We start from the raw sequence: 15,955 nt of genomic DNA, 5'->3' as shown, positions 1-15,955 counted from the left end.
TCTAGCCATGGTTTGGACTTCTGTCCCTTGACTGAAGGGGGCTACGATAGGGGCCCCCGGTGTGCCTGGGTTAAGTAAGCAGTCTTTCCCAGACTAGCTTGCGGTATCCTGGAGACAGCAGAACCCAGATAGTTCCTGTGGGAACGCTTCACCTCTACTGCAGTCTCTGGCAATGCTGGGGTTCTTCTCCCTCAGCTCTTTTAACTGTCTCTCACTCTCCCCTTGTCAGTTGTTCTCTTCTCACCTCTCTCCAACTTCCTTTTCTGCTCGCCCTCCCTTCTCCCCGCAGGCTTTAAGTGAAAGCTTTTAAAACAGATCAGCTGGCCCTAACATTTATAGCAGCCCTTTCTCGGATGCTTCCACAGGTCATCTGCTCCTTACTGTCCTGGAATGTCCCTCTGCTAATTAGTGTTTCTTCTCCCCTCCTTCTAAGCTAGCCCACTAGCCTGACCCTGTCACACTAGGTGTCTGTGTGCGAGGTGTCTTTCAGAGTCAGGATGCCCGATCCAGCCAAGTCAACTCCCGTGCCCAAGAAGGGCTCCAAGAGACCAGAGACCAAGTCCCAGAAGTTGGATAAAAAGCACCACAAGGCCAGGAAGAAGAGAGTTACTCCATCTCTGTCTACAAGGTACTGAAGCAAGTTCACCCCAACACTGGCATCTCTTCTAAGGCCATGGGCATCATGAACTTTTTTGTCAACATCTTTGAGCGCATCACTGGGAGGTGTCCCACCTGGTGCATTACGACAAGTGCTCAACCATCATCACCCTCTTAGGATATCCAGACTGTGATGTACCTGCTGCTGCTTGCAGAGCTGGCTAAGCACGCCATGTCTGAGTGCACCAAGGCTGTCAGCAAGTACACCAGCTCCAAGTAATTTTTTTCCTCTAAAAACTATCACTATATAATGAATAATTTTAGTGAGAAAACAAACAAAACAAAAATCCCACAACCCTAAGTCTTTGAATAGGTCCATTTCACCCCTTTAGTGCATCTTATAACAGATGAGCCTACCATTTAAATGGGGGGAAAAAAAACCCAAGGTTGATAAGGCACTCTCTTTTATTGGCACAAGAGAAACTTTCATGCTTCACAACACTCTTCTTCAGGTTTGGAAATGTTGCAACTTCTTGGCAGTCACTTGATAATGAGTAAGATGTCTTCATGTCACCCTCCTATTTGAGAGTCCATTGATGGCTAATCAGCCCAATCTGGGACTGCAGATCTTATCACAGAAGAGGCAGGTGTTGGTAGTTGTTGGAGGGGTGCAAAGCAGTTTTTCATGCTCTTTTCTTCTTCTCTGCCTCTCCTCATCTGCACTGGGGCACGACCTTTCAAATTGTGCCACTCCCTCACAATTACCGTTCTTCACTAGGGACAGTGATGGGCAAGGTTCTCCCAGGTGTCAACACCAATGTTACACTTTTTCATGTGTGCCTTCATGTCCTTATATCACTTCTGCTGGCCCAACATTCCTCTGTCCTTCCTCCAATTTGGAAAACAGAATCAGTTTTGGGAGGTGCTGATCAGGCATCCGAACCATGTGACCAGTCCAACGAAGTTGTTGCTGAGTGATAACTGCTTTAATGCTGGTCATATCTGACTCTTCCATGACACTAGTGTTCATATGCCTATCCTCCCAAGAAATATTTAGGATTCTCCCGAGGCAACGTTGATGACACTGTTCAAGTGCCTTCAAATGACATTTATACATTGTCCAGTTTTCACATTCACATAGTAGAGTTGGAACAACCACTGTACGGTATACAAAGAGCTTCGTCTTGGGATAGATGTCCCAGTTCTCAAAGACCCTTTGTTGTCAGGTGAGCAAAAATAGAGCTGTTGGATTTCCACGTCAACATTGGACTTTAGCAGAAAGATGACTTCCAAGTTATGGGAAGTGCTCCACATTTTCCAACAGTTCTCCATTGACTTCAATAGTAGGTGCATGGGATTGTCCCACGGGTGAAGGTTGGGGGAGCACCTTGGTCTTTTTGATGTTCAATGTGAGGTTGAGATTCTTGTATGCTTCAAAGGCACTTAAGATGGTCTGAAGGGCTGTGGGAGAAAGAGCAACCACCATATTGTCATCCATGTACTGGAGCTCCATGATCAATGTTGTGGAGGTCTTTCTGTTAGCCTTCAGTCTCCTGAGATTGAAAAGCTTCCCGTTTGTTCCATGGACATTCTTCATATCATCAGGAAGCTTGCCATCAATGAGGTGAAGGGTCATGGCAATGAAGATGCAAAACAGTGATGGGGCAATGATGCAACCTTGCTTGACTCCCATTTGTCCTGAAAGGGGTTGCTTTGGGATCAGCTGTTGCTCAATACTGTGGCACTCATTTTTGCTGTGAAGCCAGTTCTGCCACTGAGGACTTTTAAGATCGTTCTTTGTCTGTACCCTCCCCTTTGATCTTGCTGCCATGGGTGACTCTGCTGGGAGCACAAGACTCCCTACAGCATCACTCTCAGGTTCATCAAAACACACCATCCCATTCATCACAACAAGGGGACGATCCAGAGAGTAGGTGTCACACTAAACGTGGAATGGTACTGACTGTTAAGCATAAGAGATTAACACAGGTTGTAAGAAACCAATTAAAATGAAGAGTATCAATTACTGTGAATCATGAAGCCAGTTGCCCTTTTGAGACTATCTTTTTAGGCCTTACCTACCCTACAGTTGTACTGACAAAAAGTCAGCTTCCTACTCCCCCACCCCATCCCCAGCTCCTCTAACTGGTCTGGAACCTAGCTGTTCAAACTCAGTAGCCAAATTGTCAATCTCAGAGCTTCTCTTCATGGGAAACTTTTCCCCCTCACTTTGCAAATATTATGCAGAATATAGCAAGCTGCTATGTCCATTGGAATATTTTTTATTTACGTTTAAACTCGCCAAAAGGCAGCACTATTGACCTTTAAACCAGCTACATTCAACAGTCATTTGGGACCTGCTGGGCCTGTGTTGAAGCTCTCCTTACTGTTGTCTAGGCTGCTGGTGTAAGGATTCATAAGCCACAAAAGCCATAGAAACAAGTGGTAGACAGATTCTCCAAAGATCCTCATTGATTACCTCCTCATCCCCAATGGAATATTCTAATTGGGAAGATGTCCCCAACTTTCTATCACGTCCATCAATTCCAGACATGAGAATCATGAACTTTCCCTAATCAACCCACACTGGATGTCAGTGAAATGGCCCCAGTGAGCCCCCAGAGCCTGCAAAACTGCAGAGAAGTATCCTTTTTGATTGATGTACTCTGTCACAAGATGGTCTGGGACCAAATGTGGAACACTGCCCTGCTGCAGGCAGGGAATCCCATTTCTGCAAAACCATTTCACCAGAGTCACAGTTCTTCATAGCAGGAAGAGATTAATAGCCCTGCATATTTGCAACCCTGCAGCCCCCACAGTGGACTTTCCAACTCCAAATTGATTTGAGACAGACTAGTAGCAGTCTGGATTTGCAAGCTTCCACATAGTGATATCTACTTGCTTTCCACTGAGAGGGTAGCTGTCGTATTGGTGTCCTTGCACCACAGGGCAGGGGCAACCTCTGCACACATTTTAGGATGGTGGCTTTGGCACCTGAAAGTTCTGCAACTCCTGCTCATCATCCTTTAACCTGTGTCATGATAGGATCCCATTATTCAGTGCTTGTTTCCCAAGCACAGTACACATGGTCCACTGCGTGCAGGTGTTCAACGAATGCCAGAAGCAATCTTGAATTGTTTCTTTCCATTGCATACATCAGATCAGGCACCACTGATTTACTTTCCATTTCCCAGCTCATAAAATGCTGCAGGACCAGCTCTGTTGTGTTCATTATGCTCATCACCTGACTGGTCAATATTTCAGGATCCATGCTTTCAAGCAGAGGGTAGGCACACAGTTTACAGGGATTGTTCAAACATGAAACAGTCAGAAGCCCATGGAACGATAGGACAGAAAGAAACCCCATCACGGAATGGCGAACATGCCACCATGATGCACCACTCCAGTGCATCCCCAGGTCTCCCAGCACCAAAAGATGGCAAGTTGTACAGTGGAATAGCTACCCACAATGCAACACTCTCTCTATGCAAGATTACTGACTGTGGATACACTCTGCAACAAAACAAGCATTATGGGGATGAGCACAATCAACGTAATTGAAGCTGCATATTGTTGTGAACATAACAAGTCAACAAAACTGTAGTGTGGACAAAGCCTTAAATGCCTAGGTGTTGGGAATTAAAATTTTCACACTTGTCTCCTGAAGGTGTTCTGCAGTGACTCCTTTGAGGATGAGAATGGATAGGTAAGAAATGGAGCGATTGCTTTCTGAAAAGCATTTGCCTGTAAGTGCACAACTCAGAGACTACCACCAGGGTGAGGAGGAGTCCTGGCAGCCTGCCACAATAAATTCTCCTCTCCACGTGAAGAACATATTCTGACACGAACTACTATTGAGGCCGAATAGGCCCGCTATTCTATAGCATTTTATGCCATGCATGGTATTCACCCAAGTGAACAGAAAGGAAGCTTTTCTACTGCCTTTCTTATTTAATCCCTCTCAAATCTTCCTCTTCCCAACTTGACTTGATTTTACTTCTCTAGCAGAGGTTGACTCTTACACCTTCAAGCTGTTTTTCAGTTATGTGAATGCAAATTAAAGAAACCCAAACTCTTCTCTTTACAGCTGGAAAAGCGTGTCTGTTTCATACACAAGCCTACTGAATGATTCTCTCTGAAATTTTCCATGAGTACTGATGTTTAATCTGAGAGAGAGTATGGAACACTATGTCTAAATGAAACGGAAGAATTACTGCTCAGAACTCCTTTGCAATCTTAACTCTAGCATTCACTGATGCAAATACTAAAACAGAGTGACAGAGAAGAATGTTTATCTATTACAACATTTATGTTTTGGCTCCAACCTTTCTGAGCACTGCAGACAAACTCTATACCACTCAAAATCCCTGGCCCCAATAGATCACGGCCATGCCAGAAAGGCTCCAGAGCAGATCTTGAGCAGATATATTGAGAAGGAGCAGAAAAAGCAGAGAATGTTAGAAACGCACTGTTATCCACTTCTAAGATGTAAACAGCTGCAGTATTTTTCCAGCAACTGATGTCGCCAGGAATGACACACTTTCAAAGGAAAAGAATACCCTTCATTTATAAACTAAGATACAGGAACTGTGGGCTAGGGACATTGAGGAAAGGAAGGAGGGGCCCCTAAAGATATATGTATTAGGAAATCAGATTGCTCCACATTGCATTGTATAAGAAATTGTCCTATCAAGTAAAAGAAAGCAGTAAAAGTTGCATGGATGGGGCAGAATTCTCCTTCTCTCCCCAGTGAGCCGATTTCCAGAAGTGGGAAACAGAGAACGAACAGATGGCTTGCCCAAAGACTACGCATATTTAGGTTGCTTCTTGCACATGTAAGGAAAAACTACACAGTGTACACTGAATTTCAGTGAACTTCACTAACCTTTGACACGCCCCCCCCCCCCCCAACAAGAAGAAATACCACTGCATTTAGGACTCAAGCCTGACACCAACCAGAGCTTCCCAAAAGACACTGACTGCCATCAGAACATTTTATACACTAATATGGCTACTGATGTAGTGCACTGGGGTGAGTGACCCTGCCTGTTCTGGAGCCAGAGAAATACTGAACTGAGGAAAAGATAAGTGGGGAAAATTAGTATGATACGCAACTCATGTAATTTACTCCTCCCAAGCAGAATTTAGTTGTCAATTAGACTGTTTGGTAGTCTTCATGGGTTATTTTGTTGCAAAGTGCAGCATTTAATAGCCTCTGTAAGAGATTTTTCTGATAATTTGGTATCTTTCTACATTGCTTTCTGTATCAATTTATTCAAAGACAACAGCAACATTTTAAATGAAGACAGCACCTTTCACCCCAAAGCATTCACCAACTATATAAAACCACTCCACTCACCACTGAACTGCAGAAGTAATTTAACATTACATAGTGATACCCAGTGCTTTTTTTTTCCTGGTAGAACACATCAGAACAGAGTTCTGGAACCTTTTTTCCCATTAGAACACCAGAAAACTTTTCACCGCTAGTTCCGCAGCAGCCGGGGGACTGAGGCATTAAAACTGAACTCTCCAACCCCTATAAGGACCATCAGACTTAAGTTCCAGCATGTTTTTTTCTCGAAAAAAAGAACTGGTAATAGTACATAATAATTTAGGATAAGCAGGGAGGAATAAGAAGTAGAATGTAAATGCTCAAAGTCAAAACACACTCAGGACAGGATACTGGACTGACCCATTACTTTTACAATGGAATCTTTTATGACCACAAATGGCCAAGACCTCAGTTTTACAACTCATGAGACAATCATCCCTTCTGAAAGCACAGCATTTCCAATAGGCTGGGTCAGTGTTGACTCAGATAGGAGAGTGTTATCTACTTAATCATCAATACCATTTCCTGCAGAATCAGAGGGAGTCCAAAAGGCACTCATTCAAGTAATGGTCTGGCTTAGACTCTGCTTAATTTGAGAAGGATGAGGCAAGCAGCTTGGCTTTAAAGAGAAAGAAATTACAATTATCTCCCCCTGTTTATACCCAGACCATTACCTCTCACTAGTAACTCATACACGAGAGACAGGGAATGGCCAGTGGTAAGAGACTTTCTATGTACTGGATTCTTCACTGGAGTTGCATTTTACCCCCATACCGTATAGTCAAGCATCACTTAACCGGTGACAAAAAAAGATAGCGTGTATTTACCCTTTGAGAGCCCCCTTCTAATTTTGTGTGCCCACTTCTTGAAGGGGCTACTCCTGACATTGCTTGAGCTCACTGCTTCTCAACCAAGCATGGGTGTACCCCCCAGGGGATATACAGAGGTCTTCCAGAGGAGTGCATCAAGTTCTGTAGACATTTGCCTAGTTTAATTGCAGCCTACCTAAAAAACACTAGCAAAGTTACAAACTAAAAATTTCATACAATGACTTGTTTATACTGCTCTAAATATTATCCACTGACGTGTGTTTATATTCCATTTGATTTATTTATAATTACATGATAAAAATGAGAAAGTAACCAATGTCAGCAGTAATGTACACTATACAAAAATCAGATTTAAAAATGCAAGGAAGTAATGAAACTTGGGATATACAAATCAGATTCCTGAAAGGAGTACACTAGTCTGGAAAGGTTGAGAACCACTGCTCTAGCTAACTTGAAAAGTCTTTACCATGGCTCTAGGAATCCTCAAAATCTAATTGCACTACAGTGAAATCTTCCTGTCTATTGTCAGACGGAGGTTGCATTCCAATTCAAAAGCAGTTATATTTCAGAGAAAGGCACAGTGACTCCTATATTTATGTATCCAGCCTATGATGTGTTTTGGAGTCATTTTGACAGGGACATGCTATATTACTGTGAAATGCAAGAGTCCCCAAAAGGATACTGCCTGCTTTCTAATGTATTACTAGTGCTTGGACCCTCACACTGCTATCTAGATCCCAAAACCTGGGAAAAGAAGAATGAGCGAGAGTCAAAACACACTCACAGGTAGGGGTTTCTTCCTCATCTCAAAGATTCGGGTGGCACCAAAGCTGAGTGAGGCAATGACAGGGTTTCTTCCTAATGACAGCTCATCATCACTGTGCCAGTCAACGCTGTCCTTCTCATTTCGGTACAGATTGCAGAGCAGAGAGTTGAAGGTGTGACCAGTGGCGTTCTCGATGTGCTCCTTCAGCATGGTCAGCAGAGGATGCCACTGCAATGAGCAGAGCAAAGTGGTCATAGGGAAAACAGTAGGAGATGGGGTAACACACTACAGAAAGTAACATTAGAGAAGGGGAAAAGGTTCAGGGTATCAGACAGGAGAAGCAAGGGCAAAAAATCACTGCGATTGGAAGAGGTACAAGGCTCACAATATTTTTGCATAATAAGTATGAATTCAGCTGACCCCAATCGCCCCCTGAACTTCTAGTACAAGCTCCCAGTGCAGCAGAAGTGCAGCCCTTCTGCACTGTGGTCATGTTAGCACCGAGTCATTGCTATTTCATCCCCAAAGCCATGTCTGCCAGTCTGCCTTTCATAGCATTCTGGCCTCTCATAACAATGTGGCTGTTCCATTCTCCCAGTTAACCAGGAGGGTTGGAATACACTTAAGGGGCCCATGAATAAACATTATGTCTGATAACAGATGATGGCAAAAGAACAGAGAACTGCCATATATCCCAGCTATGGGAAGCAGCAGCTCGATGGCCCATGCAGCCTGAAGTTGTTCACCAGGAATTAACAGCGTGTACTGGCATAACATTGCCACTCTGTGACTCCGTTTCCTGCTCTATTAATGCTGCTTAATGAGTCTAACTCACTTTCTGTGTTTTGATTTTAATGTTGTAATAGTTTATGCGAGAAAGCAATCAAGAAATAAGTGTCTCTATCTCCATTAACTATAACCATTATGTTATTAATATATTTCTGTGCCCAGCATCTATAGCAGGGGCGAGCAATAATTTCTGATGAGGTACCACTAAGATTTTGGTCAGTGGTGAAGCACCATATTTTCTGTGCAGGGGGTGTGGGATCTGGGATGGAGGAGGTTAGGTGCAGAAGGGAGCTCAGGGTACGGGGCCGGGGTGCAGGAGAGGGTGTGGGGTCCGAAAGAGTGTTTTGGTAAAGGAGGGGGTTGTGACATGGAGTGAGGTATTGGAGTGCAGGAAAGGATCCTGGCCTGGGGGAGGGATGTAGGAGTGGTTTCAGGGTCTGGGAGAGAGTTGGGCAGTGGTACCACAAGCACGTTCTGGCCAGGAGGTGCTTTATCTTAGCAGCTCCTGGCCAGCAGCACTCTCAGACAGGCTTCCCAGCCCACTGTCTGTTCCATGTGGTTCTCCATGCTGGGGGGCAGTGAGGGCTCCCTGTGCAACCTCCACCCCCAGCAAAACCTCTCAGCTCCTATTTGCAGCAAATCTGTGCTGCACTGCCCTTTACCCCCCAGATCTCTCAGCAATCATTACCCGGTTTATGACCAATAGGGACTGAGAAATTTTGCTGAGGGCAGGGGCAGCACTGAAGCTCTCCCCTTTCCACAACCACAGGGCTGCCATGGGCCAGACAAAAAGGCTTGGTGGGCCGGATCCGGCCCCCAGGCCATATCTTAGTCTACAGAATTATAGATTCTACTTTAATTGCTTCCAATGCATCATAGATACTTCAAAATGATTTTTACACATTTATATTATGACTTTCATTTGAGGATCTCAAAGTGCTTTCAGCCAGTAACTACATTTCTAGCCCAAATTTCAGAATCGTTGCTCTCATTATATAAGTGGACAACCTGAGGAACAGAGGCTATGGAATTTATTCAAGGTTGCACAGAGAGTCAGTGGCAGGGGACAGACTAGAACTCAGGAGTTTTATTGGACTTGTCTCCTTTTCCAATTAGAACACCACGACGTCTCCTTTGATCTTCACCAGGGGTCTGCCTACCGGCCATGGCATTGGAACCTCATCACAGCACTCTTAGTTCTAATTAAGTCACCTAGGTGTCATATGAACAATTATGTATGAAAACAGCTTGTAGTTCAGGGAGATTATTGCATTGAAACGTGACATTTAGCAAATGAGCCACCTGAAGGGAAAAAAACACTATCTCCAGGATTAAAAATTGTGAGGAATAAGAAATAAACTGACACGAGATGGTGCCTGATCATTACCGGATTTCTTTGATTGCCACTCTGACGATCCTCTCCTCTGCACAGCTACCTTAACAGGCTGTGAACGTGGGATTCAATAAGAACTTCACTGTAAATGAGCAGTAATTCAAGTCCTCTTACGATAAGTTACCAGGTTACCAAGTATTTCACTGTTTACAAGGAATCATTTTTCTAATACCATGTTTACATGATCATAAGCACTTCACTGAACTTGAAAGGACTTCCAGTTCCTATAATTCCACTTTTTTTCTTTAAATAGGGGGTGGGGGTGATACATCTGCCACACTCAAAGCCTGATGCTTGGGTATGGCTAAGCTATGCTCTTATAAACACTAAACCTCTACTCAGACACTGAGGCTGCTTTCAGATACACAGGTAGTAATGGTATTGTTCTGCCAGTGCCAGGGATTGCCAGAACTAGGCAGACTTTATGCCACTTGAGGATTCCTTCATACCAGGGAAATCCCCAGATGCAGAAAGAGACAGAAAAGCAAAAGAGGGAGAGAGTGTCAGACTGACAGCCTTGAAGACTGAGGGTCTTTACCTTTCCGTAGAGCTTATACATCACAGACAGCAGTAGATAAGCTTCCCTCATACTAACCCATCATCTTGCCTCATCTCTAACAAGAAGCAACAACTAAGCTAAGCTAGACTCTCAACTTTATATGTAGACTATGTGACCATTTCAATCCTGGGTCTCTGATGAGGAAGACAAAATAGGGACCAGTGAATATCAGTTGTGAACTCCATGTGTGCACCCTGAACTGGGCTGAAATCACAAACTTATTTCCGATGGCTAGATCCATACACCATCTGATAACAGCTTTCACTGTTAAGCTGTTCCGAGCTGGATCTGAACCACTGATCTGCACGTCAGCAGTTCCATATTGAATTGCCAGTCTCCAAAGCCATTCAGACTCCTCCCACCTCTTTCTAGAAAAGTGATTACATAAAACATTGTAACAGCAACGAAGGGTCCTGTGGCACTAACAGAAAAGACTAACAGAAAAGTTTTGAGCACGAGCTTTCATGAGCACAGACTCACTTCATCAGATGCTGGTCTTGGAAATCTGCAGGGCTGTTACAGATCCAGACTAACACAGCTACCCCTCTGATATAAAACATTGTGTAACTGAAGTCATCTCAATCCACTGGCTGCCTGAATTTATATCCTATGTTACACAGCCTTTACTAGAACATTACCATGACTACCAGAATTGTTTACTCAACCACTGTGTGCAAAATCCCATTTCCTTCAAATTCAGCTTTGTTCAGATATAACTTTCCTTGGCAACAGTGAACACATTGCAGACTCAACAAAAGGACTCTCTCACATAACCTAGTTCTCCCTAGTTATTCTTAATTTATGGCTTAAAACATGAATATCAACCGCCATGGAAAAACCAAACAAAGCAGAGTTCAGCAACCAAATGGACGACAGGTTGACAGAGCATGAACAAAAAGTCAACAAGTCACATAGCAAGGCTTCTGACTCATCTGAAATAGCAAAATGGTGTGGGAAATTATATTGTACAGTCTGATCTTGCTAAACAGGTCATGTATACTAATCTTATTTCTCTCTCTCTGTGCCCGCGTGCGCGCACCCCCGCCCCACCCCAAGAATATGCATAAGTGCTGCCTAAATGAGAAGCAAAAAAGTTTTTACTTTTAAAGCTTCTTCAAGGGAATTTATCTATTATCATCAATAACATTATATTACCTCTGAGGCATACAGAGAGTTGAGACACTTGTCCAATGTCAAACAGTGACCAAAACCAGAACTTTGAACAGTACTCAGAAGTGCTGACTGCCAATCCCTGATAACCAAGAAAAGGCTCTTCCTGAAAGTGCTCAAGTCTGAATAAGACCACGTATCATGAAATGCCATAAAGCAAGCACATATACCATTCACTTCCTTTGGTGATCATGAATCAGGTCAGATCATGGTGGAAACATCTGTTTATTGGACTTTTAAAAAAAATCATTATTGCAGTCTACAAAGAAAAAGTCAACATATATTAATACATACATTAGGATTTGGCTCCATCGTTAACCTGGAGTAAGTGTAAGGAAGTTCCCCATACCAGGAAGTAAGTCTTGGCTCCTTGTAAGATAGATCTAAAGAAAGAACAACAGGAAGAATTTACAAAACAGGCGTCAACTGGCAAGGAAGCGAAGAGGTGAAAACGCAAGCCTGTCAAGAAGCTTCTTGATTGCCACTTTCAAAAAGCAATAACTTTCTCACCCAAAATTAAAAGATGGCCCCTGAAAATGCTCAATCCTAATGAAGAGTCTAAATGGCACTCAATGAAACAAGCAGATTCAGAAATAAGGCTGAAATTATGATTATGTCTCTGTGTGGAACACATGCTTCACACGAAATTTCTCATCCTCTGTGGTAAAACAGGCAGGCACGCTGGGGTAAGCTAGTGATGGTAAGGCAAACTTGAAGCTTTACCTGTAGCTCTTAGTTGCTTTGCTTCCTGCTAGTTTAAACCTCGCAAAGCTGCTCAAAGCATTAGCATCAGTTTTAGGGAATGGCTGCTGAAAAGCATGTAACACTAGGAAGATGGAGTACTAGTGAGGTATTACGTAAGTTATGTGCAGCTGGGCTGAACTAGAACATTTTGGCAGATATTGGTTTTCAACACCTTCAACTTGTGGCAGAATTAGCTTAGTGGCTAATTCACGTTTGATATGTAACTGTTCCCATTCTGCATCCCCTTTAATATGCCTCAATAAATGTGAACGGGTTTTGAACAGGTTTGTTCAGGACCAATGGATGCTTGGCAGGACTAGGCCTGTTCCACACTAGTCAAACAACATTATAAACTTAACAGCTGCTAAGAAATAACTCAGCTGCCTCCTGGCGAACACAACTGGAATAGCATGCATTTCACATGCGTACTGCACACAGAACTGAGCCTCAGTCTAAAGCTGTGATCTGCAGTCTAACAAACATTACAGAAGTAAATAAAACAGGCTGGAGGCAGAAAAGGAAAATGCAATAAGCAAAGAAAGCACAAAAGAATTATGTACAGCTGAGATTTTAAATGAGAGATTGTGTGTGGAGATAAAAGAGCAAGCACCGAACAGCAGGGACTACAGAGGAGATTAGCAACATCAGTGGTGAGGTGGTTTAAAGGGACAGAATAGAACCTTTCTAAGACAGAACAGGAAGAGAACTAGAGAGAGAATGGGCAGCAGGGGACATCATGCTCCACAGTCACAAAAGGTTTTAAAAACAGAGGGCAATTTTCACTTTGATCTGAAATTAATGGGGCATCACAGGTTTGTTTGTAGACGAATGAACCACAACACCTTCTACGTGAAAGTACAGAAAATTGAGACTTGGCAGTAGAAGACAAGGGAGTTCTAACAGTAGAGGTGTTTGGAAATGAAAGAATTAGGATTTGACATAGGAGTCAAGGCAATTACATCACAAAGTATGACACATTTACCCTGCCTGAGGTGAGTTCTCTGCCTCCAGGGGATCTCTTGAAGGAGCTGTTCAAACATCCAGTCTGCTTCTTTTGAGTCAACAAAGCCAGGAATCAAATGAACCCTAGTGCAGAAAAATTACAGATTGAAGAGAGGAAAGAGGAACCGTACATTGTGCCTATACCTGGCCTTTCATGAAATACTCCAATGTCAAGGGCTAATAGTTCAGATGTCAGCAGATAATGAGCAGTCTCTCTTCATGAGCCACATATTTTTTGTATTGTTGATAGAAAAAATACTGGGAAGTATTATTTCTAACTCTGAAGCAAATAAAGCAAAAGGAAATTAAAAACATTTTAGCTAGTTAAATACATAGGATTAGCAGCTTTTGTTTTAAAATGTGATGAAGCAGTAACATTTTAGCCCTTGATCAGGCAAAATGCTTAAACTCAAGGTTTAAAGTTAACCATATGCTAAAGCTTTTTACCAAACTAATGCCTTAAATGCCTTAAGGCTGTTCTCTGTTCATATTTTCATTGTTTTAAAACAATCAAATTTGACACCTAGAATTCTGCAGCATCCTTTTAGCCATAAAATATAGCCATCAAGCGTTCAATTGTCAGTATTAAATGGGGGTGAAGCTTCATTGTTTCCAAGCAATCCACTCTCTGAAAGTAACTGTCTAGCTTCCTATTAGGTCACAGGATATCTTAGCTTCGATCACTAAAAGACATATACGAATGAAAAGCAGAATTACACAGATATTTTTAATATAAGTAAAGAAAAGAGCACAGCTGTCCTTGCTCCACCACTGGTAGGTTAGATTACATATAATATTCAGAGATCAGTTTAAATGCATATGGTATTATGATCATAATGCACCTACATTTCTGTCTCAGAGGACAATAGAATCCTAACAAGAAAAGGGCAGAAGGATGTGGGAGTGAGGAGCTTCCCAGGGCTGCTTCAGAAGCTAGAGATTAAGAATGAGATGGATCTAAAGTCGGTGTTTACAGCTACAGTCCATATTTTCAGTGATGGAAAAAACAAGCAGGTAGAAGCGTGACTCTTGTTTGTTTCAGTGCTTTTGCTGCAAAACACCTGAAGCATAAAGCCAAGAGAAGTGCATCGATACACAAGCACATCTGCTATGAACCTGGCTTTCTAATGAAAGAGGCTCAGAGATTTGTTGAATTCTTCCATGTAAAGGTAGCATCAGGAATGTTCTGATAGCTTTTGCAGGCATTTCTGGATTGGCTGAAAACTTGACCTATGCAATGCAATGAAGTGGCTTGTTCTGGACTATCTAGAAAGTTTGATTGACGATAGCTGTGTATGGAATGAGTTTTATTTCTGTAGCACAGAGTTGTGACCACAGGTCACTGAGAATGTGGACTGGAATCTCATGCATCTATTCCATCTCCTAAATTCTTGACTCCTGTTTTGCATTAGAAGTGCTAAAGCATATTTTTTGTGCATAACCACCTATTACCATCAAGTTTATCAATTACAAGTGGAACTGTTGCTGATGTATACCTATGTTCCGTCAGCAGTACAAAGGAGTAGTCATCAGGGTAAGAAGCATGAACTCCTAGCTGTAGCTAGTCAACTACTGGTAATCCATTAAAATACTGGAGCCTTTTGTACTGTGGCTCCTTCGGCCATTAGTAGAGCCCTACACATACACAAAATTTTAATCAATCTTTGATAAGCGATCCACAAAAACAAATCAGTGGATATTTAGGCAGTAGTCACAGATTTGCAGGGCTCTAGTCATTAGCATGTTCCTCTGTTACACGGCTGTGACGCCCAAGAACACAGGTAATTACAGAAATAGGGAGTATAGTACTTTAGACCATAATACTATCAAGTTGGCCTTTACTGGTCAGGAAATGTGCTGGTCCTTCTCTTTTTACTGCTAAGTTAACCTTCTTGACTGATGGAGTAACATATCTCTTCCTGCTTTGTACATAATAATTGCCAGGTCCAAAGAAACTCCTAGCCCAGTACATCACCTCATAGCATGCACCCAGAAACATCAAGGTTGTGAGGATCCCAAAATACAAAAAGGAAAACTGCTCCAAGGATTTAGAGCAACATTCACCAGGGCACAGACTAATCAATCAAGGCCACTTTACCTATTTCACTACAGCACTGGAAGGCAACATCAAAACTCATTTTCACTCACACTAACAATAGACTCCTAATCTTATGCTGCTCAAAATTAACCAGGTTGCTGTATCAAGTATACCGGGACCAGGATGCCCTCTTCAGTGCCATCTTACACATAAGGTGGCACAGGAGAAACAACATATTTGCCAGAGTCATCTTCTGCATCGCTAAAATCTCAGTGGAGATTAGACCTTTGAAGGACTGAATGATGTTACATTACTCAATGGCAAACAAGGTGCTAAAAAAATTAATAATCCACTTACCGAGATATGCCTGTTGGCAATGTGCTGATCTCATACAGGCCCTGTTCACTGAGAATATGGAGAGAAACAGCCATCAGGTAGGTGAAACACAAGAAACAGATAAGGGTCCAGTCACAAGCAAATCTGAGTTAAGGAAAGAGGCCTAAGGGCAGTGGACATACTACTATGAAGGAACAATGTGGCTAGGGAGAAGGAATCCAGACACTGGGTCAGCCAAAGCTGGGAGTGCTGTGGAGGCAACTTACTCTGTCTTCACAGCTGACTTCACATGGCTTGTGGGAGTATCCAATCTGGACAACTACTAGCTGCAGAGTTTACAGGCTCCAGAGAAATTGGAGTGGGATAATGGAGCGGAGCTAAAGGAAAAAGACCTCT

At 42.8% G+C, this 15,955-nt stretch overlaps 1 protein-coding gene and 1 pseudogene across 4 annotated transcripts in view; one reads left to right on the top strand and one right to left on the bottom strand.

The window, feature by feature from the left end:
- The window catches only part of ALKBH3 (alkB homolog 3, alpha-ketoglutarate dependent dioxygenase), a 41,826-nt gene that overhangs the window by 15,990 nt on the left and 9,881 nt on the right, over positions 1–15,955 (bottom strand). For all 4 annotated transcript variants that reach the window (XR_012646011.1, XM_074997517.1, XM_074997518.1 and 1 more), the window contains 4 exons: positions 15,581–15,628; positions 13,166–13,269; positions 11,734–11,822; positions 7,547–7,756 (listed from right to left, as the gene is read on the bottom strand). Coding sequence is in view for 3 of the 4 variants with exons in the window: in XM_074997517.1 (XP_074853618.1) it covers positions 7,547–7,756; positions 11,734–11,822; positions 13,166–13,269; positions 15,581–15,628 (451 nt within the window). In the remaining variant the exon portion in view is untranslated. The remainder of the gene's footprint in view (positions 1–7,546; positions 7,757–11,733; positions 11,823–13,165; positions 13,270–15,580; positions 15,629–15,955) is intronic.
- On the top strand, positions 383–877 carry LOC142015445 (histone H2B 5-like; annotated as a pseudogene).

The sequence above is a fragment of the Carettochelys insculpta genome, chromosome 6 (genome assembly GCF_033958435.1).
Source record: "Carettochelys insculpta isolate YL-2023 chromosome 6, ASM3395843v1, whole genome shotgun sequence".
Lineage (NCBI taxonomy): Eukaryota > Metazoa > Chordata > Testudines > Carettochelyidae > Carettochelys > Carettochelys insculpta.
Note: the sequence above shows the minus strand (reverse complement) of the source record. Positions and strands in the feature narration are given on the sequence as shown.